The following is a 23,928-nucleotide window of genomic DNA, read 5'->3' as shown; positions in this document are numbered from 1 at the left end:
TTTTTTTAAAATGGCAAACTGATAACATTAACATTTTGTAGAGAAGTAGAAATTCATGTTTAGTGGCTAGAAATCCAACAGGAACATCAAGAGCCCAAGCTATGTTTTACTGTGTAACCTTCTATCTTAGTCTGTGACCCTGGAATAAAGATTTTTAAAAAAAGTGAAGACGTTCTTTTTCTTTTAAATTTATTCTGGAAATAAATGCCTACACAAAAATATATAGGCATCATCTTTACACCAGTATCAGTATTCACACTTGGAATATATAGGATCAGCTAGCTGTATGGTTTTCACAGTGAGTCCCACAGAAGTCTAGTATTTCTAACAGGGCAAGGTATTCATGTGACTTGTCTTTACCAAAAAAAAAAACCCCAAAACCAACCTCCATGGCACTAAAACATGTACAGGTATAATACTTTGTGTTTCAAGACAAATTCTAGCTGAGTACTTAGTGACCATTAACTTAAGAATGTGAAGGGATATGAGGAATAACTTTCGTTCAACATTTTCATGCTAATGTTCCTGTATAGAGGAAAAGGTGTAACAATAATGCCAAGGCTAGTTAAAGACTTAGGAAAGGTGGTAAAGGACTTTTTTCTTCTTAATAGGCATTTTTACCTGTTCTTGTTTGCCACTGTTCACTTTCCATCAGTGGAACTGCAAATGACCTCTGTTTGGAGGTTGCTAGGCATTGCTTATCAAACTTTTTAGAAATGCAACTACATTGTATTCATCTACCTTCAAACATTTTTTTCTGCCCTATCCTTGCTTGGCAACAGTTCAGTTTTTCCACTTTAAAAAAAAAAAAAAAATTTACTCTCAGCCTCTGTCCCGGAGCTGTGGGCAGCATGGTTTCTAGTGGTTTTGAAGCCCATGAGATCCCCAAATCAAAATCCAAGAAGCACAGGATAAGCAATGTTAACTAGCTTTTAATGTAAAATAGCCTCAAAGAAAATAAAGAAACTTGCAGAATGACAAGATTCAAAACAATATTGATATACCATTTCTGAATATTTGTTTATAGTGTCCCTAACATTGCAGCAAGATTTACCATAATGCTTTACAAAATTCCTAGTTACAAAAAGCCCGCAGAAGCCTGAATCCAGGTCAGCAACTCACTAAGCCCATGAAGAGACAGAAGTTGGTGGCTGTAACAGGCTCTTCATAACCAGCGCCAGTTAGACCAGGCACAAGCATTTCTCCAGGCTATCCCAACAGCAACAATAAAGGCTTACTCATGATCACGCAGAGCAATTCTTTCCGCTGCAATCAAAATACCCTTTCCACAACAAGAGGGGAAAGCAACAGAAGCATTCTTCGTGCTCTTACGGCAGCTCAAAGGCTAGGCTGAGCATCCAGCCATCTCCACGTCGACACCCGACCCACCCGGCCTGCCAAAAGAAAACGCTTGCAAATGCTAGTGCTTCACTGTAAAATATTTCAAAATATTACTTCCCACCAAAAGAAAAAACAAATGAAACTTACAGAAGGGCTTTTACCATTACAGAACACGACTATACAAAGGTATATCATCAAGAAAGCTAAGCTGACATCAAGAAAGGTTTTTCAGGATGGGTATTTCTGCCAACCAGGCTGTTAGCAGTACTGAGGAAAAATAAATACTGTTTAGTCATCCATTTCAAATTGAAAACATAAGGAGAAAAAAACCTTCCTGTGAAAGCCTATGTGCAAAACTGGGTATGTTTTATGCTAATAGTGTAAAGTAGATGTCAAGAACATTTAAAACAACAGTGCCTGTCTTTTCTAGACATATACAAAAATAAGGCATTATTTATTTGACCTGCACTGGTGATCAAAAGAAATAATTTCATACATGCCACAAATAACCACATCACTTACAACAGCACTTTTATGCTGTGATTGCTTGGTAACTTTGCTGCAGGACAAAACACAAAGAAACTACCCAGATCCATTTTCACCTTTAAATCATAATTTATGGTGTATGTGGAAATTAGTGTAATGTACTTCTTAAATTAAAGCTCAGCATGTAATCCAGCCAAGTAATCCAGCTCAGCATGTTTGGCAAATCACTGCTCAAATCAAGCTCTGTTGATGAGAGCCTAGCATCAGCTCAGAAACTTTGCTGAGCCTGAACAGAGGCAATGAGATACCTCCCATCTGTTTCTGAGAACTCTTTCTAAAGCCTTAAGGGCTGTAGCACATTTCTGCAAGGGGGCGATGAAAAACCTCTCTCAGACTCACAGTATGTTGTCTTGCTTTGCCTCTCTTTAGTGCTGACCTAGATTTTTCGAAGCACAAGAGTCAACTGGGCCAGCCTTTGGAAAATAGCCAAGCGGTGGTTCACTATGGAGGTTTACTTTGCCCTGGGGCTGGGCAGCTGGTCTCCTGGATGGCAAGAGAGCCCAGTTAGAAGTGGGGAATGGCCTCCCTGGCCATTGTCGGAGAGTCTGCAGGAAGCTTGACCACTATAGGCAAGGTCTTTGAAGTCCTAGAGTCTGCTGCTTGTGGGCATTCTGGTAAGATCACTGAGGAAGACAGGCAGAAATTACAGACCTTCCACAGAAATGCAGTAGATTTTAGAGGAACATGTTACAGCAAACAAATTTATACATTACAGAAAGCTTACTGATTTTAAGGCTTCCAGGCAAATGACCTTTGCAAAGAAAAAGCTAACTAATGCAGTAATGTTTCCATGAATGAGAGAATCTGAATTATATGTTCCTTCTTTATTTATACCTCATGTTTGAATAAAGAGGGAAGCATCAAATCACATTTTTCAGTTATGCTACTGTTGTATATGAGCCCTTGTTAATGAGTCCGTCAGTCTCACTTCACTATTTACAGGGCTATGCAGTTTAAAAAAATCCTTTACTTTTTCACTTGTTAATTACAAACACATACATTTTTATGCCCCTTCCTCCCAGGAGGTGATCTCCACGTACACAATAAAGAGATTTTTCTGGAGGGTTTTTTTAATAACTCTACTTATTGAGGGTTTAATGAAAACTTTTAGCATATGGCCAACAACCTATACATTCAGTTTACCTTGTCAGCAACATGTTTATTCAGACTGGTGCCTGTCTGCAAGGCCTACATGAGCAGCTCAAGAAATGTCACTGTTTGTTGAAAGCAAGAAGAAAGAAAAACTGCTCAACGTTACCTTAACCTTTGCTCTCCAGAGGAGAGGCAGCGATGTGGCGCAATCCACGAGCTGTACTAGAGCTCACAAGGTCCCTGCAACTCCAGGCATAACTCTGGCACGTGCACGACTGGGAAGAAGGAGGGGAGAGGAGGAAAGAGCTATAAGGAATACCATCGTATCATTTACCAGCATTCTTCAAGACTGTTCTCTCAAAACAAAACCTCTTAGGTGCCTCTTGAGGCAATAGACAGGGAGATGAATTTACCAAGCTTAGAAACCACAAAACTTAAAATCTCCTAAAGACACTCCAGACTTCTTATCAGCAGAAAAAAACCACAAGCAAACAACACACTTTTTCACAAATTTCATGAAGCATGAAAGATTAAAAGGTTCACAGTTGCAAAGAAAAGAAATAAAAGGCAAATAAGAGTACCTGCATCTAGAAGAGCTTTCAGGCACCAGCACAGCTGAAACCCCTCACCAGCCAACCCTTCCCCACCTAGGGCCAGGGCAAGCCCCTCAAATCCCTCCTGCAGATGCCACTCAGGTGTGGTTGGTCTGGCTCTGCCCCTTAAAGACTTGCCCAGCTCTTCTTTCTCTCCGAGAGACAGGTTGTGTGGGTTTAGGGATCCTGTTGTTACCTATGATCATTATTGATTCACTTCAAAACATTCAGATTTTATTAGAATGCTTTCCAACCACAGCCACCAATTTTTGCTGCAGCTTTACTTTAAATAAATAAAGTGCTTTTGAACAATGGGAAATTCATCAGCTCAGGAGGGCATGATGTTCAGCAGGACTCCCCCTCCTTTGGGATGTAGCAAATAGTTTGGAGCAGATGAAAGTAAAGGTTTGTAATAGAAAGAAACTGCAAACTTCAATGTCCTATACATAGCAGACTACTTAAACAAACAGCAAAGAAGGTGACAGGAGAACTGAGACCATCAAATCGACGACTGGCAGGAATTACAGCCCAGCCCTGGAGTCTTGCAGTTTTCTTATCCAACCACTAAACCACAGGCCTAGGTCGGGATCTAACAAAAGTTTGATGCAGCATGTCAAACACACCGACTGCATTTGGGGATGGGAAGGAGGAAGACACAATTCTAAATCTTCAGTAGTAGGCTAGATGACAAGGTGCTACTTGTGAGGACACGCCACCTGCATGGGGAGGTGAACTTTTCCTGATGCTATGAAAGCACATACTGGCAGAGCTTTAGATATTAATCCAGAGCTAATAGGACCTGGGTGAACAAATTAAGGAATCAATGTGGGAAGAGATTTTGTTTCAATGAAAGATAGGCCTAGGAAGAAGTTGCGCCCTGTCCTTGACAAACCTTGTATTCACAGGACTGCTCCCAAGGCTAAGTAGCTTAGCTCTAGTGAAATTACCTGGGTCAAAGCATCCTCTTCCACTGGAGACACGAACATGCACTTTAGCTGGTGGAGTCTGCTGCACACTGAAATCAAAGCATCGGTTTACCAAAGTTCACGATATTTGTGATGAGTATCTCTGCGATCCCATTCACCAGATATCACGGCCTCACTTCACGCACGCAAGCCCAGCCCAGGATACCTCTGCACAGTGCCCAGGAACACAGCCAGGTACAAGCAAGGTGGCGTTCGCACCCGGCGCAGGCCATGTAACAGAATCTCTTTCTGTGCCAGGAACGAGAGGAGCTCACCCAGCCGCGCTGCTCCGCAGTCACCCACCCGGCAGCCCAGAGCTCGATGGGCACAAGGATTTTGTGTCAATGTCAATGAGAGAGAAAGGAAAAAAAAAATGAACTCTGAATTTTTAATGGAAGGCTGCTATCAGTATCATATGAGAGAATGATAAATCTTTCATTGCGGAGGTGGCATAGCATAATTTTAATTATTTTTCAAATAAATACAATGCTTAGATTTACATTTTGCTGATTTAACAATTTGTGAAATTTTTACATAATCATTAAAGTTATTTTTTTCAAGGTATATCAGAACACTCTATGTAAAAATACTTCTTTAAATGAAACACTTAAAAACACATTATTAGATCTTTGAAATGCCATAATCCTATTATAGTTCATAATGCAAAATGGTTAGCAGCACAGATATTTCAGTTTCTTTTCCATTGCATACATTCATTTAAATGTTTAATTTTGGAGAGGTTTTTTTCCCTTGGAAGTATTTCTGCTTAGCTTTAAAGCAAATGGACTCATATAAAAGCAATATAGTATGGAAATCAACTCTAGTATCATGTTCACATATAAAGCGTTTACCACTGAAGAGCGATTTACAGTTTATGTTATACTTAATACAATAAAAAACAAAACCAAACTGCATATATCATGGTTGACATTGTAAGTAACTTCTAGACATCATTTTATTATCATTATTTTTTCCTTCTCCCCCTCCCTCAAAACACATTTTCAAAATCCTACAGTGATTTTGAGTTCATTGATTTTTGGTTGCTCTATCTGCTACCTCTCTTGCCCCAGTTTTGTGAAGACTTGCTAAATGCCGTTTCCACTGATTAGAAAAAAAGTTAGATGCTCTGAGCATCTAAAAAAATAAAGTCCAGGATAATGCAGGATGATAAACCAAGGACTCAGACAGCAGAAGCTGTTGGCCACTACTGAGAACATTGGTTATAAAATCCCATTTTCTTCTCACATAGATTTTGCCAAAAGAGATGAGAGGATAATTAAACCCTTATTTATAGTGGTTTTACATCACCAAATCTGCTCTTTGATGATGTGATTCATTGCTTCTTTCAATGGAAGTAGCACATACACAGTATATAGTCTGTCATCACATATTTCTATATGCATTTCTTAAACATTTCTGACCATGAAGAAAGGAGCTGTGTCTGGCAGGCTGTGATTTACAGGACATGTTCTGGAGTCCAAGCCCTATACCCATCATTCTGGATGGCAAGAAGGGAAAGAAACTAACCATTGGGGCATCAATAACTTTTAGTTCCATATGCAGACCAATGTGGTCCTTCAAAAAACAGACCAAATCAGTGAACTTCTATTATTTGTCCATTTGTGAGGGTCTCTTTCCTACCCCTGTTCCTTCACGAGCCACAATAAGAAGGAACGAACAAACTATTTCCTAGAAAAAAATACTGCAGAGACAGCCAGAATGCTGCCCTCTTCATCCCACCTTGCAGGCACAAGTTGAGTTACAGATATAGCTGGATATCCATATGCAGCAGACACAATACAGATGAGATCTGCGTAAGACTGGATATGCAGTTCCTTCTTTTTAGTCCGTAGGGACCCTCTGTTTAGGTTGCTCTAACTCTCTGGATGATGCCCTTCCCAGCCTACACCTGGACTAGAGTTAAAAGAGGGCAGAGAAAGCTTTCGTCTACCCCAGGGCATCTTCTCTTCCACATGGGACTTCTTCATTGTGCTGGAGAGACAAAAGTTTCCCACTGCAGCACCAGCAACGGAGACGTACCAGCAAGCCCACTCCTAATTGCAGGGGAGGACTAAAGATGAAGCTCAAATTATAAATCGTAATAAGAAAACAAAGGAGCATCACTATGGGCATCTTTCTCCCCAAAAAAGCTATAGTAAAAGCTGGTTTTCATGGACAGCTAGCAAGAGCTCACCCAGCTCTGCACGTGGGAACTGGAAGGATTTGATCCCACACAGCCTGTGGAGACGCTCGCTCTGACCTTGCTGGATTTTCAGCTCAGCTTTGCTAGGGCACTGCTAAATACATAATATTTATTTCATATACTTAATTATCAACTTGATATGCTAGAGGCAGGATTAAGACCTCTCATTAACGTACCTATACCCCAAATTTGGGTCAATTCCGGTTAAATTTAAGCAAGTGGAATGGTATATATTGGCTCTGTTGCAGCTGGCCTTAAATTGAATTTTGCACAAGTGGAGAGGTGACTATTGTACACACCCTCAGAAGCGGGCCTGAATTTCTCTTATATTTCTTGCCATCCCACTCTGTTACCTTATTAGCTGGTCTCTGCCTGTAGTGATGAAAATGGTATTTAGGTCAATGTGTTCTTTGTTAATTGCATTAGCCATGTGCCTGAGACTTAGGCTTCCTTTTCTGCTGGCACTGCCTTTGGCTATTAACATGTGGTCTTTAAATATATTTCACTCTTAACCATGTACTTAATCTGTCCGGTGAGGTGGATAGAGTCTGGTTTAGGAAGACTAAGATGATCACTGGAATGCTAATTACAAAATTCACATGGGTGGAGAGACCCCTTTTTATAAAGAAACACAAGCCATTTTATATGCTGCTTTTTATACCGAGTCCTCAAAAGTAGAGGGAAGAATTACATTTGTGTTCTGCATGAGATCTAATGATATTCAGAATCCTTTTTTAATTTTTTTTTTTATTGCTGCAACATCTTTTGGAACCTTACTTTATAAAAAGGATCATTTTCCCTTGGAAAAAAAAGAATACAGTATTGGCTTTTATCTTCCAAGGGGTTTGTGGTGGTGTTGTGTTTAAATCATATTTTATTAGCATAATTTTTCCTCACATGATAGCAAAGATCAGAGCAGAAGTGTGGTCAGACCCACACCCACGTATATATCTCCTGAAGCAGATTCAGCAAATGGAGAACTGCTTCTGGCTTGGACATGGAAAATCACTATACTAGTAGTATGGCAAAGTCCAGCAGAAGGAGCTGCACTACTTGAACTAGGGGCATCAAAATCATAAGACCTTTGAGAGGTCTACATTCAGATGTAAAGAAAAATGCCTTCTCCCTGTTTATTTACTGAACGCCATTGGATCCTACATACTAGCCAAAATCCAGACAGCCAGCTGGTAATGAGTTATTGAATTCCAACACCAGCAGAGACTAGAAGTTTCCCTTAGCTAAGCTAAAGTCTTGAATTTAACTTTATTCCCAAGGACATTCACTACATTCTGAGCAGGAAATAAACATCCTGAAACTAGTCGCTAACTGTTCAGCTTCAAAAGATAATATTTGTTCTGAATGCCTCAAGATTAGGGCTCCGTAAAATACTTGTCAGGGGACCTCGGCCCTTTCCCTCATGCTGTGCCCATCACCGCTCCGTCCAGGCGGCTGTGGGGTAGCGTTCCAGGAGCGCATTCCTCAGCTGGGCTGTGTGGATCTTGTCTCTGGTCTCCACGGTGCAGGTGACCTGGGAAAAGAATTAGGAACGTTTCTAACAGCATGGCAGCAATCTCAGACAAAGGCGCTTCCAACGAAATCCTAAAATACACTCATAAAAGCAAAATGATCAGTTCAGAACGTAAAAACTCTGGACCTCGCACCCCCTGTTTATGCAGGTAAGAGAACTGACATTGCAGACATCTGGGACTCTTCCAGCCCTTCTGCGTGGTCTTAAAACCTTCCAACAGCCCTACTTTGTATTGCCTTCAAAGTCTGCAGAAGATTGACTGATCCTCTGCTGGCTCCTGGGCAAGTACTTATCTGCTGTTCGCCTCCCTGAAGTCATCTGTTAGCAGCTTCTCTTCTCCATTCCGTGGGGTATGTACGTGGCGCGGCTGCCACCTCACCCAGCTCTGGCTCCTGCCTCACCCCATTTCCCCTGTTTCCAGGCAGTCTTTGTTCCATCCTTCAAGCTTTTTATATTCTCCTCCTCTTCCCTCTCATGGAGTTATCCCCCTGATCCTTTATAATCTCTGCAGTCTTCTGGCTGGTTTCATCTACTCACACACCTTCTTATTTTAACTCTGAGTTTTTGTTTGCTCATTGATTCACTTCTTGTTTTCTGTTATGGTTTTTCTGCTGCTAAGTCAAACTAAACCCAGGCAGACCTAATCTCGATAGTTTTTATTCTTCGCTTGCCTCCACAAGTATTATTGACAATCCTGTCATGCAGCTACTGAAGACAATAACTGCAATGTATTTTTTTCAATTCTTCTTTAATCCCTCTTTTCTACATACTCACATCTCTACTGCATCGTTTGACAGTCTGGGCTCTACCAAAGGTGAGGCACCAATGTGAAGGTGCAGAAGGAAAATTATACTTCGCAATTTTAGACCACTAACTTCCATCACCACTGACCTCCTGCTGGAATTATCACTGATGTTGAAAGTGCCACGTGGAAAAAAAGACCTCACAGAAACATGGAAATCTAGCGAGGAAAGGATCCAAGATGAGTCACGGTGCAACAACAGAGTTTATTGTAACAGGCAGATCTACAGAGAATAGAGTAAAAACTGGTCATGGTAACCTTAAGGTGGACTGCTAGAGACAGATGCGCTGTATAATGTTCCTGTCAGAGCTGCATCCTTTACAGAAAGCAACAAGGCAAAAAATAAAATTGTCTCTACTCAAATATGTTTATGAGGACATTTCTAAATAAGAACTTTGTGAATTCATCTTTCCGGGAATGAGCTTAAAATAACAATAAACCTTTAGAAAAACTATTGAATGAGAAGATAAAACACTTACTCCAGGTTATTCTAAACAGCCATGAGCTCACTTAATCAGAAAACTGGCCGTAGCTTCTTAAATATCCATCATGAAACAAGCTACATTTCTGATCTGTTCCCATAATTCTTCACCTCTTACCCTGAACATAGTTCTATTCTTGTTTGGTTCCTTGGAACACAGATGCTAATTTCTTTCACCTCTGAAAAAGTGGGATTGGGTCTCGAGAAGGACAGTCATAGAAGATAATTAATAATGAGGGAAGAGGAGAGAACACAAAGACTGGGAAAAGTATCTAAAGAATATCTAGGCACCAAAGTACCACATACCCATTATCCATTCCATGGCTTACACAAAATCCCTAAAGCTTTGCAAGTCATATCTTCAAGAGCACATACTCATCTCTCACTGAGTCTGTAATTAAAAAAAGCAAACTTTTTCCCCTTCCACAGCAGTCATGCCTGTTTTGTCCTGAGCAAATCAATTGCTGCACTTGGAACCAGTCTGGACTTGCCAGGTTCAGCTTCGAATATTTGGCAGCAAGCAGCTGCTCTGCCCTGGGAGCGAGCATGGGAAAGCGTTTTGATTTACAGAGCTAACTGTCCTCCTCTCCGCCCTTTTCTTTCTGCTTATGATTGAAGCCAGACAGACTTGGATAGATTGGAGCCAGAGAGCTTGCAAACGGTGTGGATAAACACTGTCTTTTTGTTCTGTGCATGCACACCATCCAACATGCGATACGGCCATTAACATGCTGCAGAGTATGATAAAAGTAATAACAGCAGCAGCAGCAATAATAAACCACTTCAGAAATTCACTTGATGATTGTTTTTTGGGTTTTTTTTACCCTCATCAAAAGTGTAGAGAGAATCACACTACACTTGAGAGCAGATCTGAACAGCAAGGAAGGCAAGAATTTGCTTTCTTGCTCAGGTTAAGCTGATGTACGCTGTGGTTTTACCTTCGCAGAACTCCTCTCTCTCGTTCGCTCTCCCTGGGAAGTACGATTTACATGAGTGTCCAACAGGGCAATCCTCATATTCATGGGGAGGTATGTGAGGATTATATTTATCTAGGATGAATAGTCACCTAGCTACTACTAGCTACAGGAGGTTGCGTACCTACTGATGAACTAAGAGTAAGTGCTCCAAACCGGTCTTATTTAAGAACAAATGACAAAATCTATTGCCTGATGTTTCTTATACTCCAGACAAGATAAATTTAAAGTCTTCTCTAGTTGTCGTGAGTTGTTTCAAACCCATAAGCCCTCAGTACTGGATGTAGGCTTTTGGATCCAGCAGAGCGCTCACTGGCTGCAGGACCATGTTTGCACAGTAGATCTTTCCTTTCTGTGTATCAAAAAAAAAAATCCCACAAAAACCACCACCACCAGAGTAAATTTCACGCATTTTTCTTCTGCATATTACATCCTTGCTGGATTAAAAAAAAAATAAAAATATTATCTGCTCCTATAAGACTTAAAATCAGCCAGACAGATCTTTTACTGCATTTAGAGTTCCGCTCTCTGTGGCAAGTAATCTAAAGATTGATTCCAGCCTAAGGGTTTAATTAGCTTGTTGGGGCTTTTTTATAGCAGGCCTTCAAGTAATGGAAGACAGAACAGTCTTCACTGAATATTGATGTCTTGTGGGTTTTATTTAATAACTAGAAATAATCAAGGGAGCAGGACAAAGGCAGAAAAAAAGATAAAGGAAAAATTGATCACAAGTTATTACTCTGTGCAACACCAAAATGCAGATGCATAAATTAAAATATTCATAGAAATTAATTCCATTTCAAAGGGAGGACAGTTCCTAACTTCACAAAAGGAGGAAATTTGCAAAGTTCTGTGCTGAATAATTTAGGCAACAGGGTGGGCACCTCTGGTCCTCCTTAACTGCAAGTCTTACATGTGGGCACTTTGCGCCTTTTAGATTATATTTTTCTAGATATTAAAAATTAATTTGGTGTGCCGCTCAACTCCCTGATGCCTGATATCTGTAGGTTGTGTGTGCAAATAAAGAGATTGGGTGGACATGCCGAGCCAGTGCTAGAGAGCAGAGGAAATGTGAGTAGCATTGCTCGAGCAACATATTTCAGTATTTTGTGCTTTTCCAGGCTCCACGTAAAGATAGATCATAACCAGCTAGTGCAATTCCTTATGTCCCCGACTCATCCATTGAACCTTTGTATCCCACTCCTTTAAGCCTACAAACCATATTCACCACCTTCTTCTAAGCTCTTGGTCTCGGAGGATTCATGTAACTTAATATTCATGATACACCTCGCTCAGCAACAGTATAGGTTTGTTTGCACAAAAATCGCTGGAGTTAGAAATGAAAACTTTATTTATATATACTGCTTTCAGTTCTATAAATAAAGCAAGGCTTTTCATTTCTATTAAAAAAAATTAACAACTGGGCAATTTACTGACTTATTCCATAAACACCCAGTGTAGGTTACTGTACGTTATAGCTTATTTGACAACAGCACTTCAGCTTATGGTTTGGGGATCAGCTGCCAGATAGTCCCCAAGGTCAGCGCAATGCTTGATAAAGAGCGCAACAGCTGCCACGGCTGACACTCGGTTGTGCAACCTGAGCCCTTATCTTTCAGCATACTCTTGCCTTCGGGTCAGTGAGCACGAGCAAGTTACTGTCACATTACCTAAGTCAGATAATAATCCAAGAGGTCAACTCTCAGCCTCCCTGGACTCAGGTTCTTATTTCTACAACTGGGTCAGGCTGTTTTGTACCACGTTAGTCTGCTGTGGAATGCCACGAAAGAAAATAACCAAATTCTTCTGGAGAGCCTCAGAGGAAATGTATCGCTGAACTTCCCACTCCAAGTATCTCCATTTTGCAGATGGGGAACTGAAGCATGGAAACAGTGCCTTGCCCAGGTCATGCAGGAAATGCTTTAGGAATGATAGCATCCTTCCTGTACCCGGACAGCTGTGTGCTCCTCTATATTCTCTTCACAGGACAATAATACGGAACATGTTGGCAACTGGGAACACTAATCCAAAATATTCTCCTCTGGTCTTTTATAAAATGCAAGCTGGCCCAAAGGAACTTACTCAAATTGATCAGAGCAGACTAAAATAATTTAAGGAGTTCTGGCCTGAGGCGAATAATCTGTATGGAAAAAACAGGCATTACACTACACAAAGTGAGACAGGAAACCCAGGACCGCTGGGACAACGTGCAATGTTATCGTAAAGAAAAGCAACATTTGATTCATGAATTAGTATTTTGTTGCACAGTCAGATGGAGAAGTAACGTGATGGATGTTCTTTTTACAACTGGTCTCTTCTGAGTTATTTGAAACCACAGCAGAGTGAAGCTCCCAAGAGGTCTGAAGGGAACAGACCAGACACTCCACAACGTCATACAGGACTGAGGTCAGAGGGAAAACTGCCACCACAGCTGCTTCTCTGTAAAGCTGCTGGAGCACCTCAAGACCTTGCAGGCCCTCGCTGCTCTGTTCCAGGACCCTTCTGTACCTGCCAGTCTGATCATGCTGCAGTTTCAGTAGTGAGAAGACTCTTCGAGAAATTTGATGACCTCAAAGACACTTTTTTTTTCCAGCTGAGTTGCCCGAGTCCAAATAGCAGACAAAAATTAAGCAGGCAAGCTGCTGCTCTGTCACAGAGCCTTGCATGGCTTCATAGCAAAGATAGATCTTACCTTACTAATTCGGCTTCTTGATTTTGCTCATTGACTTCTGAGTTGATAATAAGAAGAAATTAAAGGGATTTAAATGCTTATAAAGAGGTTTACAGGTGGAAGCAATTTAAGTGATAAATTGTCCCACATTGAATCTGAGGAATATTACTGGTAAAGAATAGGGAAAGTTCACAGAAGCAAGTTGTAACTTCCTCCCACAAACTGAGTAATCCTTTAGATCTCTAGATCTAGTTGGCTGGTGATACTAGATGAGTTTTTCCTTAGCTCTGATCTTTATTTCTGTCTAGATATTCCTGGTCATCTAACCTGCTTCAATAGCTGTGAAATGTGAAGCCTGCCAGACTGGTTATTTGTAGGATTTGCTAAGAGTTCTCTATTTCAATATTGGGACTTTGGAAACCATTTCCTAACTGCTCAGGTAAGAATGAATTAGGGTGTAGTCCTCTGCAAGACAGAAATCCAGTATAAGCCGCAGGGAAAGAGAATCTAAACTGGAGGTATGAGCAGGCAGCATCCAAAAGAAACTCCCACATTGTTCCAACGTGACCAGCCAACTCCACTGCACAAGGCACTTCATTAAGAATCAGCAGAATACAATGTAGCCATAATATTGGTTTTTAATTAAAAAAAAAAATCTCATCTTTTTGCCAGCAAAATGTTCCAAAAGTTATTTTTCCAGAAATGTAGTTTGAACATAAAGCTTCCTTTTAAAAAGTCCTTACTACTCCACACAATCAGACTATCAGCAAGGATCTTCCCATGGAGTGTTCCAAGCGTGCACCAGATGAGTAAACACTAACCCAGCACAGCATTTCACTAGAGGGAAGAAAAATGCTCCCTCTTCCTGACAAGCAGTGACTAGAAGCCAAGTTTCTCTCCTTTAGAAAGGAAGGGGTAAATCTAAAAAGATGATTAAGTACTGAGATGACAACCTTGGCAGGACTGATTTAGTGCTTCAGATAAGCCGCTACACTTACTGCTCTGTTCTGTCAAACGTTTCATCTATATCCACAGTCAAAAGTATGGACTAAAGGTAAAGCAGAGTGGGTATAGCTCCTATGCCTTTCTTATTATTACCACCAGTTCAACATGCGATAATTTTTGTTCTTGATCCAGATTTAAATGCCTGCTTAATTTAACATGCTGTGATTTACACTGACGAAAATGATACAAAGTTCTTTGCAGGTCTGCTTTAGTAGAAAATGCTTGAAATGTTTTGCTTTAACCCTTACAAGCAACAAAGAAAAAAGCAAAACCTCCCACACACGTATTAGCTTTACTATGAAAACATGTACTTTTCTTTATATCCAGTTAGAGCAAATTCATTTCAATGCTTAAAGATAAATTCAATATTCTACCCTTTTTGATTACCCTTGTTTTAGTTTTCAAAGAAAAGCTTCTTGATTCACTAGGTGTCACCAGACAGAGCTGCCTCCAAAGCCACTGAGGTCTATAAAATTGGATCACTACTTTGTACTTCACATCTAATTATCCGATAGCCTCTCCCAGGCTGATTAAAAGCCATCATGCAAATCCAACATCCAATTAAATTATTCAGGAACGCAAATTCCTCCCTTCAACCCTCTTGTAGTACAACACTGTCAGATTCTTGAAGTGGCTAGTCAGTGAAAATACAGCCTGTTTAAAGTGCAGGCAACAGCACATGGCACTGTTTCATCCAGGGACTGTATTTACTACAGATTCTGATAAAATTGCCTCATTGGGAGAGGTTGCAAGAGCAATGGGAAATTATTCTAACATTCCCAATCAAAACTAAGAGGGTGGATTTTCTCTAATTTACTTAGTAGTGTTAATAAAAATTACAAGCCTTTTTTTCATAAAAATCACACTGAAAACTCTAGAAGAGTTACAGGGTTTGCTGAATCTAGCCTTCAGTAAAAAGTTTTTTCAGAGGTAAGTTAATCACTGAATCAGAGGGATTTGTCTACCCTGTGCAGGTAGGCCTAGATGCTTGAGAAAACTGATAATATCATGACATATGTGAACATATGATATATGTTCTGAAAGACATATCTTCTGAAAGACATTTGTGACTACATTTGCTGTAGTCCTTTGCGATAGCCGTCTTTAATCTAAGCTATTCTTTAGATCCACAAGTGAAAATACTGAGCAGGTTTTTGCATCCAGGTGGGAAATGAGATGTAAATGCCAAAATGGAAGACCTTGCTTACTCAAGAGCATTACTGAATTCCAGTTATAAGCCTGTTTAGCAGAGATCCTTAATGTGACTTCCACCTCTGATTTCACAAACTAAGTCAAGTTGGACTCAGACAGCTGTAGCATGAAATCGGTGGAACCACACCTTTGCCAAACCAGTTGAAGTAAGAGATGTGCCCAGAGACAAACAATCCTTTTAAGAGAGGCCATTAACTGATAACACCTCCTCACTGTTACTTTATCAAATACTTAACAAAGGAATAATGATTTTACTCTGTGCTCTTTGTGGATAAGGTACAAAACTGAGGCCGTAGTTAAAAACAAGGATTCCTTAAGAGTCAGGGTGTTCTCCACATTGCTTTAAGGCAAATTGATCTCGGATAATTACAGCCAGCCTCCACAGCTGGCTCTTCAGGTTCTGGACGGATGCTGCAGCTTGCTCACCACCTCCGGCACACCACCACGCACGGAAGGAGGTTTGCAATAGTAACAGCTGGAGTGTTTCACCCACAGTGTCACAATAGCAGGTAAAACAGGTCCTATTTTATTTATGTGCCTGCTAAGTGTTTGGTGAGGCAAGATGCTGTAGAAGACAGAAGACATTATCACACTGCTCCTCAAATCACTGTGCACACACCACTGGACTTCAACATAGTTATATAGAGACATAGGAAAACAGAATAAACTAGGGGAGGCCAGTACTACTAGAGAAACTGAAACTGCGTCTCATCTTACCTCAACAGTGAAGAGCTCAGATGTCACAAACGTGCGTTCTTGTTTGATATCCAAAACTCTAGATCAAATAAGGGATAAGTTACAGATCACAACAATCGTTTGTCATTCTGAAATAGTTTCTGTAAGCGTTTGGACAATAGTCATCTTTGCTGCTTTCCGTACGAGATGTGTTCTATGCTGCAAAGGTGCTTGCACCTTGGAAGAAAGATGAAGGCAATAAAAGCTTTTTCTGAAATATAACAAGAAAACCCCTTTGATTACTTAGTTACTTACAGACTTGCCTTCAGAGGACATTTGGAAACATGTCCAAATCTTTAACAATCCTTGTGCTATTCTGTGGTTGTTTTTCCTTACTACTAGTCTGATTTACCTTGCTTCTTCCCGAGCTAAAATCTCCAGTAGCTTTGAAATGTCTCCTGGGCTGTCAGAAAGCACAAGGGAAAATCTGCACACTCTGTTATCGAGGGTCAGGGCACGAGCTATGCACTGTTGCAGCAAATGTAGCTCCAGGTTTCCACTGCATATAACAATGGCCACTCTGAAAACAGAGAGAAAAACCAGGATTTTTGATTAGCACTTGTGCGTGCAAAGAAACTGTAAATAACAGACATTATATTCAATATCAGCTTCAGATCTGCTAGGTCCGCCCTTTGATAAATAGGTATTACACGTCAGAGGGGCTCCCGGCTCTCAGCATCAACTGTGGGCAGGCAGCGGGAACCTAGAAGCTGGCTGCATTGGTTGGTCTGAAACTGGAATTTGCTGGATATTTTAGTCCTGTTAGAGATAATTAGCTGGAGCATTCTAGGTCTGTTTCAGATTTTTAAAATATGACATCATTTTCCCCCGGAAATTCTGAGCCTCGGCCTCTTAATGGCTAGATAACATGTATGTTCACAGCTTTCTGTAATCGTTAGCTAAATCCATCTCAACCCTGCAAAATGAGGACAGAAATGTTTGAAGAGCAAGCGAAAAGGCACATGGTTAGCCCAGGATAGTTGTCTCTCTGCAGAGTCAACCCCGATGCCTTTAAGCTCAAACCTTTCCATTTTGCCTCTTATTTGAGCTGTACTGAATTGGAATGTGTTGCTGCTCCGTATGTACTCTGTCAGCTTCGTCTGAAGAACTGCCTCAGCAGCATTTTAGCATACGATGCTGTACATTGAAAATTTTATTTTGTCTGGAGTCCATGTATTTAAATAAATTCTGGGCTATGTCCTGAGCCAAGGCTCAATCTGCTTAAGTACCGAGTACTCAAGCCCAGATGCAAGAAGGCACTTACCCACACGTTTAATGATAAGCACAAGGGTAATCCCATCGCCTGTCTGGGCAGTTCTCTGGGCCGGGAAGCAGGTGTCACTGAGCAGCTGCAGGAGACAGCCTAGCTCCTGTCGCACCACAGACAGGGCTGGTTTCCACAAGTGGAACAAGAGAAGACAACAGACTAACAAGATCAGGATGCTCTCCTGTCAGATGTGACCATGCCTTGTGGAGCTGTGTGTGACTGCCTTTCCCCCAACCATTTGAGAATACAGGAAAATAACAATTTGTCGGGTCTCCAGGCTGACATTTGTCTTGTTCAAGATGGTCTTCTGACCTGTGAGTGGTCCCTTCAGCCTGAAGTAGATGCTGCAGATAAGCCCATTGCCAGTTCAGGGGCAGGAACTGCCTCGTCACTCATAAAACAAGTATCTTCTATCTGTTTCCTGGGAGCAAGGAACTCAACCCCATGCTTTTGGCACAGTTCCCTGTTGCAATAGCTGCCATACCTTTTACCCTTCAGCTCGGGCAGCTTCCCTGCAACTAATGCTGCAAGTCCAATGGCCCCTTCTGCATCAACCGTGGCTCGCTCATACTCCAGCAATCTCAGCATTGAAACGAGGATGTCCTCCTCCCTGAAGGCAAAAGAGTTGTGTCAAAACAAAACGAGCTACCAAAAGCAGAGGATAATACATTTGCATATAACTGGATTCCTTCCATCCTCCCAGGTGCATACATACAACCCCAAGGTGATGTTACAGAAAGCTGTGCTGCTATCTCAGTCTTGTAATTAACTGAAAGACAAGATGGCATTTTTTACTAGAACCATTCTGCTAGCTAAATCCCAGCGTTAAGCATATTCTGCCAACTTGGCCTTTCTGCGAAGATTTAGAAGAGTTTTGTCAAAGGCTGCCTTCAAGTGTTGTAGAACACAACAAGGACAAGCTTACACCCAGAGCATGACCAGGTACTAGCAGCAGGTGAAGTTTTGGCCAAAGAGGTCAGTCTGGACAATGCTTTTAGTCATATGATTTAGTTTTAGGTAGTCCTGTGATGAGCAGGGAGTTGGGCTCAATGATCCTTTATGCATGTCTTCCAACTTGAGACATTCTATGATTCTGTGACACGTGGGACGGGGTTCAGTGTCCTCAGCGCCCCGCTTGGAAGGAAAGGCACCTCACCACCACCACACTCTCACAGCATGTGCATGATGGCAACTCTTGCCAACCCGCTCTCCATTGCACATGAAGAACCACCATACCCTGGTGGTACAGCACATTTTTCATGGTCACTGAGTATTATTCATTTCACTGCTTTTCTTCACCTACCTCACAGCAACAACTTTATCCACAAGTTTCCCAGTCAGCTGCAAAGAATTGCTGCCAAAGCAAAGCCCGCTCACATCTGCAGATTTCAAAAGACAAAAATATGAATCTGGATGCTTTAGACAAGTTCAACACTTTTTAGAGTCCTGACTGTTTAGTGCCCTTAATTAGTGCAGCACACTGCTGTTATACAATCTTAAGTTGCTTGATTTTTTTATATGACAAAAATGCATTTGGTACCAAAAGACCAAATGTCCCAGGAATATTTTGCCATTTTGGGCTCCTTTAAGAAAATTATGATTCTTCACTGGCATAGTTACACTGCAAGAGTGACTCTGCAGCCCAGCGCTTTTCACTGTTCAACGAGCCTTGAAGAAGAGAAGAACCAATTGTGGCACTGGGTTTGTTAGCTCCAACAGGACAGTTAGCAAAGGAGGGCAGAGATAGGCAGAGCTTACCGAGAGAGTTAAGAAGTTGTTGGTTTATAAAACTCCCATCTAACCCACAGCTTCCAGAGATTTGAGCATCAGGTAAACAGTAGATTCTTAAATTGCTTAACAGCTGAGGTTTTTTGAACAAATGATGTGGAAACAACTGTATTGTTTATAAATGCTGTTGTTCCAAGATCAGTTTTGAGAGTAAATATTTAAAGCACGTCATTTTCCTGCCTATTCACAAACCAGTCTTTTACGCGAGAGTTTTCCCGTTGACTTCACCGGTTAAGATGCCGCTTGTGAGCACAATCATCAGATAAATACTCTCATATTTCTATGCATTGGAACACTTCACATGCACTGGAACCAGTACTGTACTCCAGGGTGGTGGTGGAAATGTGTCAGAAGTTGCTCTTCCAGCATGAATTAAATTCTGACTCATTAGAGGTTTCATTTAAAATATGTTTGAACTGAAGTAATGAGAAAAGAATATGGTTGGAGAAGTCAATGAAACCCTTGATTTTACCTCCAAAAGAATAATCTATTTTCTTTACCTCCGTAAAAATGATGATTGCTGCAAGCCTGGTCTTCAATTGGGTGGCCAGCCTTTAAGGATTGTTGCAATACAGGGAAACTTTCAGATTCAACCCCCTGGGGAAAACAAGTGTTGTTACTTTTTTATTGATCCAGTTATAACAGAAGTCACCACCAAAGTGGACACCCAAAAAGCTACACAATGTTTCCTCTTAGAATTAGCAATTAATTGCAAATTGCATACAACTGTGTTACCACTAAATTTATCCTGTAGTTTATTTGGGACCAAAATTTTCCAGTAAGACATTATTTCAAAACACAGAACTGGATTTCATTTGCTTTGGAAGAGTCTTCCTACATTTTTTCTTAAATCCACCTAAGCAGCCAACAGACAGGAGGCTTCCCAGGCTCTCAGTAGCTCTTCTCCTAGGTGAAGCCCACAAGATCAGATATCCTGTCCCCAGCATTTGCAGCTTCTGCCAGCGTACCACTAGATACCAGTGCAGTGTTATCATTAGAGACCAGTGCCTTTTGCAAACAGCTGTGATGAAAGCCATCAAAATGCAGTACTTCATAGGTGAAAGGAAACTCACAATTACAGAAATGTGCGGGTTGAGGTGTTTGAGTGCAGCAGCCGACCCCGCCAGCAAGCCACAGTGGCCTCCCGCAGGGAAAATCACTGCGTCCAGCTTTGGCACCTGCTCGTAGAGCTCCAGCCCCACGGTTCCCAGGCCCGACAGGTAGACAGCACTGTCCTCCCTGCGGGAAGGAAGGAAAGGCACAGCTCAGCAGGGTTCACAGTTGTCAACACAATAATAGTTCACTCTACTACTTTAAAGACATCGTTCAGCAGAAAAAGATAAGCATGAGAGTAAATCACCAGCTTGAGGGCAGGAGGCGATACAACAGGACGCTGCCATCAGACAGACCATCGCGTGCTGTGTCAAGTGTGGCGTTACCTACTGGGAGAAAACTTGTGCCATTGACAAACCTCCCAAATAACCTTCAGGGCAAAGAGTACGTATCTCTGTTATTAGCAGTATCAGGTGTTTACAGAGCTGGTAAGACAGGTAATTTTTCCATTGCCATCACTACCTTGTGCTTCCTAAATTTTAAATGTGGCAGCCCAAACTAAAAGCAGTCTCGGAAGGAGATCTCCTTCTCTGCATTTACGAGCGGTTTTTAGTGTTTGTGATAAATGGGAATTTTCATGAAATTTAAGCACTGCGTTCAACCTCACAAATACCAAACAGATTGCTAACAGAGTTAAGTCTTTCCACAGTCCAGGGCCAATATCTGATACCTTCACATTACTCTGGAGACTCTGGAAGGGTAGGAGAAGCATTTAGTTGAGCCAAAATACTCGCTGGTAAAACACTTTCAAGCAAAGGCAATTTAATGAACAGAATAGGGACAAACAGAGTCAAAAGACTGAAGAAAAGTCCACTGTACAGTCATGCAATTGACTTGGATCTATTTCCAAACGCTGCTTAGTGTTTTATTTCAAAGTTAGCAATGATGTAAATGCAGAATGATATATATGAATGAAAAATACAAGATCTCTGTATGCCCGTATGTTCTGCTTTTTCTGGCAAACAGACACACAAACAGAATTATAGATCAATGACCTCACTTGATTTACTTGACTTGGGTTGCTGGGGTACTAGGAAGCTATGCTTTTATTACTGTTAGACATGCACAGAGAGGCTCAGCAGAGGAGCACAGAATCCCTGCAAGGTGGAGACCAAGGCCCTCTTGAGAGGTTACCTCACATACAGCAAAACACAGCAAATTCCTCAGGGTGAGAGTCTATATAACTGCACAAGAAAGGATGGGAGGAAGGAACTTTCACTCCTGCAGCACAACTAAAGATGAAGGCAAGAAATCATAGTGGGATGGCTAACCGAACCCTTGAATTTATTGTCTTTATCAAGATACTGAAGGAGGTCTCCCCTCATCCTTATATGTGACAAAATATATCCCTGGTCTCCTGAACAATTCTTCTGGGGTCTTATTCACAAATAAGATTCAGAACTGAGTTTGTGGAGTTACCCCTGTCATGGGTACGTGGGAAACTACAGGGACCTGCAGAAATGAATCAGGACCTGGGATATGTGATTTACAAGTAAAACTTCTCTAACAACTGAAATTTCTGTCCAAAGGAGACTGCTCCAGGCATGGACATTTATTAACAGTTTGAATGAATGTTTCAGATAATTATGTTTTCCTTGCTAACATCCAGTTAGAATATCAGTTCACTTTCAGCCTTCAGCTTTTTATAATAAAATGGGTTATTTTATTTGCAGTGTGACTGATTACTTTTGCTTTGTGAAAGCAAACATATCTCAGTATCATATGCCATAGAAGGAAAAACAAAGAAAAGGGCAGATAAATCTAAAGACTGTAGATTTAAATAAGCAGTTTTGAGTCATAGCTAGAAATCTGGCCATTTGCCTTCTGAAATATGTGATACATCAGCAATCAATGATGTCAGGCTTTGGTTTCCCAGTGAAATTTTGACATGGCAGCTAGCAGGCTCTGTTCCCCTGTTCTCCAAATAAAGGGCTTGAAAGCTCTCAGCTGTCCTTCCTAGAGTAACAGACTAACCAAATCACAAACGAACGAGGATCAGGGTATGGAGTTACACAAGAAAAAACTGGACTCTCAAGGAAGGAAGGTGTGTAATTCAATCTGTAGCATTCTTACCTCTCTGATTCACAAATCAATCTTTGTCACATCATCCCAGAGGTACTGTGTTACTATTTGGTAATCTTTGCATTGTGTTTATAATGAGGTCCTGAACATCTATAGTTAAAAATCCCATGTTACCTAAGCAGCAATGACAGACCTCGTGATTGAATTCCAACATGAAAAATCACATTTCCTTCCTGGAATGTCACAGGAAGTTGCATTTGAATAAAAAGTTTCCTTCCTCTAATTGAACTCGTGCACGATCATTTTCATAACACAGTATTTTAATTGCATTTAAGAAATGGAAGAGCTGACATTGACGTACCCAGCTACAGGATGTTGGCTGTGCAGGTAAAACCCAAGACAGTCAGGTAATACCTACTTCAGGAAGGAAAGACTGAACTGTTGGTTAAGGAGATCCAGACCCCAAATTGCTTGGGATTTTATGCAAGCTAGAATTAAACTGAAATAAAATGCCATTTCAGAAGTTCCATTCTGAAGCACAGGAGATCAGCTGGTGTTTTACAGACAGCTTTGGCGAGCCATGATGAATGTGTGTCAGACACACATCGAGGAAGACTGGCTATCCACATATGCATACATCTCTCTGGGAAAGCTCTCCCAGCCTACACCCAACAAAAATACGGTTTGTGCATCCCATTATGAAAAGGCTCACAATTGTAGTGGGATTTTTTTTTTTTTTTTTCTTCTCTAAAGTGTGAAGAATTGCATCTGTGAGGTTTTAATTAAACACAGTAACAGACTGAATAACTCTGTTTCTTGTAACCTGAAATATAATAAATCAGAGTGCTTTGGTATTATTAATGGTAACGCAGATATTTAGAGTTCCTCAATGCGAGATGCCAAAGTCGTTCACGTGCATTGTCCCTGGAGCTTCATGAACCAGAATACCTACCTTATGTAACAAAAATAATTATTTGGGGAGGAGAGGAAGATTAAACATGAAATTACAATAAAATTATTTAGTTCTTACATACAAACGTGATAGCTGATGCAAGCCAGCTGGGAGTTAACACTTCTATCAAAAAATGGCTGACAGAAATTCGGAAACCACAAGGTTATGGAAAGCTGTGGTTTTCAAAGAGGGTCTAAATGAGTTTGAAATTCAGTGGGATCTAGGACATCTCATTCCTTTGCATTTCTTTGAAAGCCTCAGTCTGGGACAAGGTTGTGTGCGCACACCGACCAGCCCTGTGGGTCACTTGCTGTCGGCAGAGCTAACCCTGCAGTTGAAGAGTACCGTTTTTAATATTGCCTTCCCAATAAATCAGCTGGGAAAGAAGTGAGGACTTTCTCCATTTTGCTCATTCTGGGATCCTCTTTCCAAGCAACATTACTCATTATTCCTATGTTTACTGCAGCAGAGCCTAGGACCCAAAGGGGAACGGGCACTCACTGCAGTAGTTGCCAAACAAACAGGAACTGGTGGATAAAGCCTGCACAGAGGCAGGAATGAGGAGGGAGAATAACATTCCAGGTCAGTGCATCAGAGGGACCGCCAGCTACCACATGCTAATGATTCACCCCTCCGTG

The 23,928-nt window shown here is 41.2% G+C and overlaps 1 protein-coding gene across 4 annotated transcripts in view; it reads right to left on the bottom strand.

Annotated features, from left to right (window-relative positions):
* Positions 1-4,970: 4,970 nt before the first annotated feature.
* The window catches only part of LOC104630806 (L-threonine ammonia-lyase), a 34,392-nt gene continuing 15,434 nt past the window's right edge, over positions 4,971-23,928 (bottom strand). For all 4 annotated transcript variants that reach the window (XM_075758655.1, XM_075758654.1, XM_010300480.2 and 1 more), the window contains 7 exons: positions 20,277-20,442; positions 19,704-19,800; positions 18,719-18,794; positions 17,900-18,025; positions 16,501-16,668; positions 16,131-16,188; positions 4,971-8,268 (listed from right to left, as the gene is read on the bottom strand). In XM_075758655.1, the coding sequence (XP_075614770.1) occupies positions 8,170-8,268; positions 16,131-16,188; positions 16,501-16,668; positions 17,900-18,025; positions 18,719-18,794; positions 19,704-19,800; positions 20,277-20,442 (790 nt within the window). In that variant the 3' untranslated portion in view covers positions 4,971-8,169. The remainder of the gene's footprint in view (positions 8,269-16,130; positions 16,189-16,500; positions 16,669-17,899; positions 18,026-18,718; positions 18,795-19,703; positions 19,801-20,276; positions 20,443-23,928) is intronic.

This window comes from Balearica regulorum, chromosome 7, assembly GCF_011004875.1.
Source record: "Balearica regulorum gibbericeps isolate bBalReg1 chromosome 7, bBalReg1.pri, whole genome shotgun sequence".
Taxonomy (NCBI): Eukaryota; Metazoa; Chordata; class Aves; order Gruiformes; family Gruidae; genus Balearica; species Balearica regulorum.
Note: the sequence above shows the minus strand (reverse complement) of the source record. Positions and strands in the feature narration are given on the sequence as shown.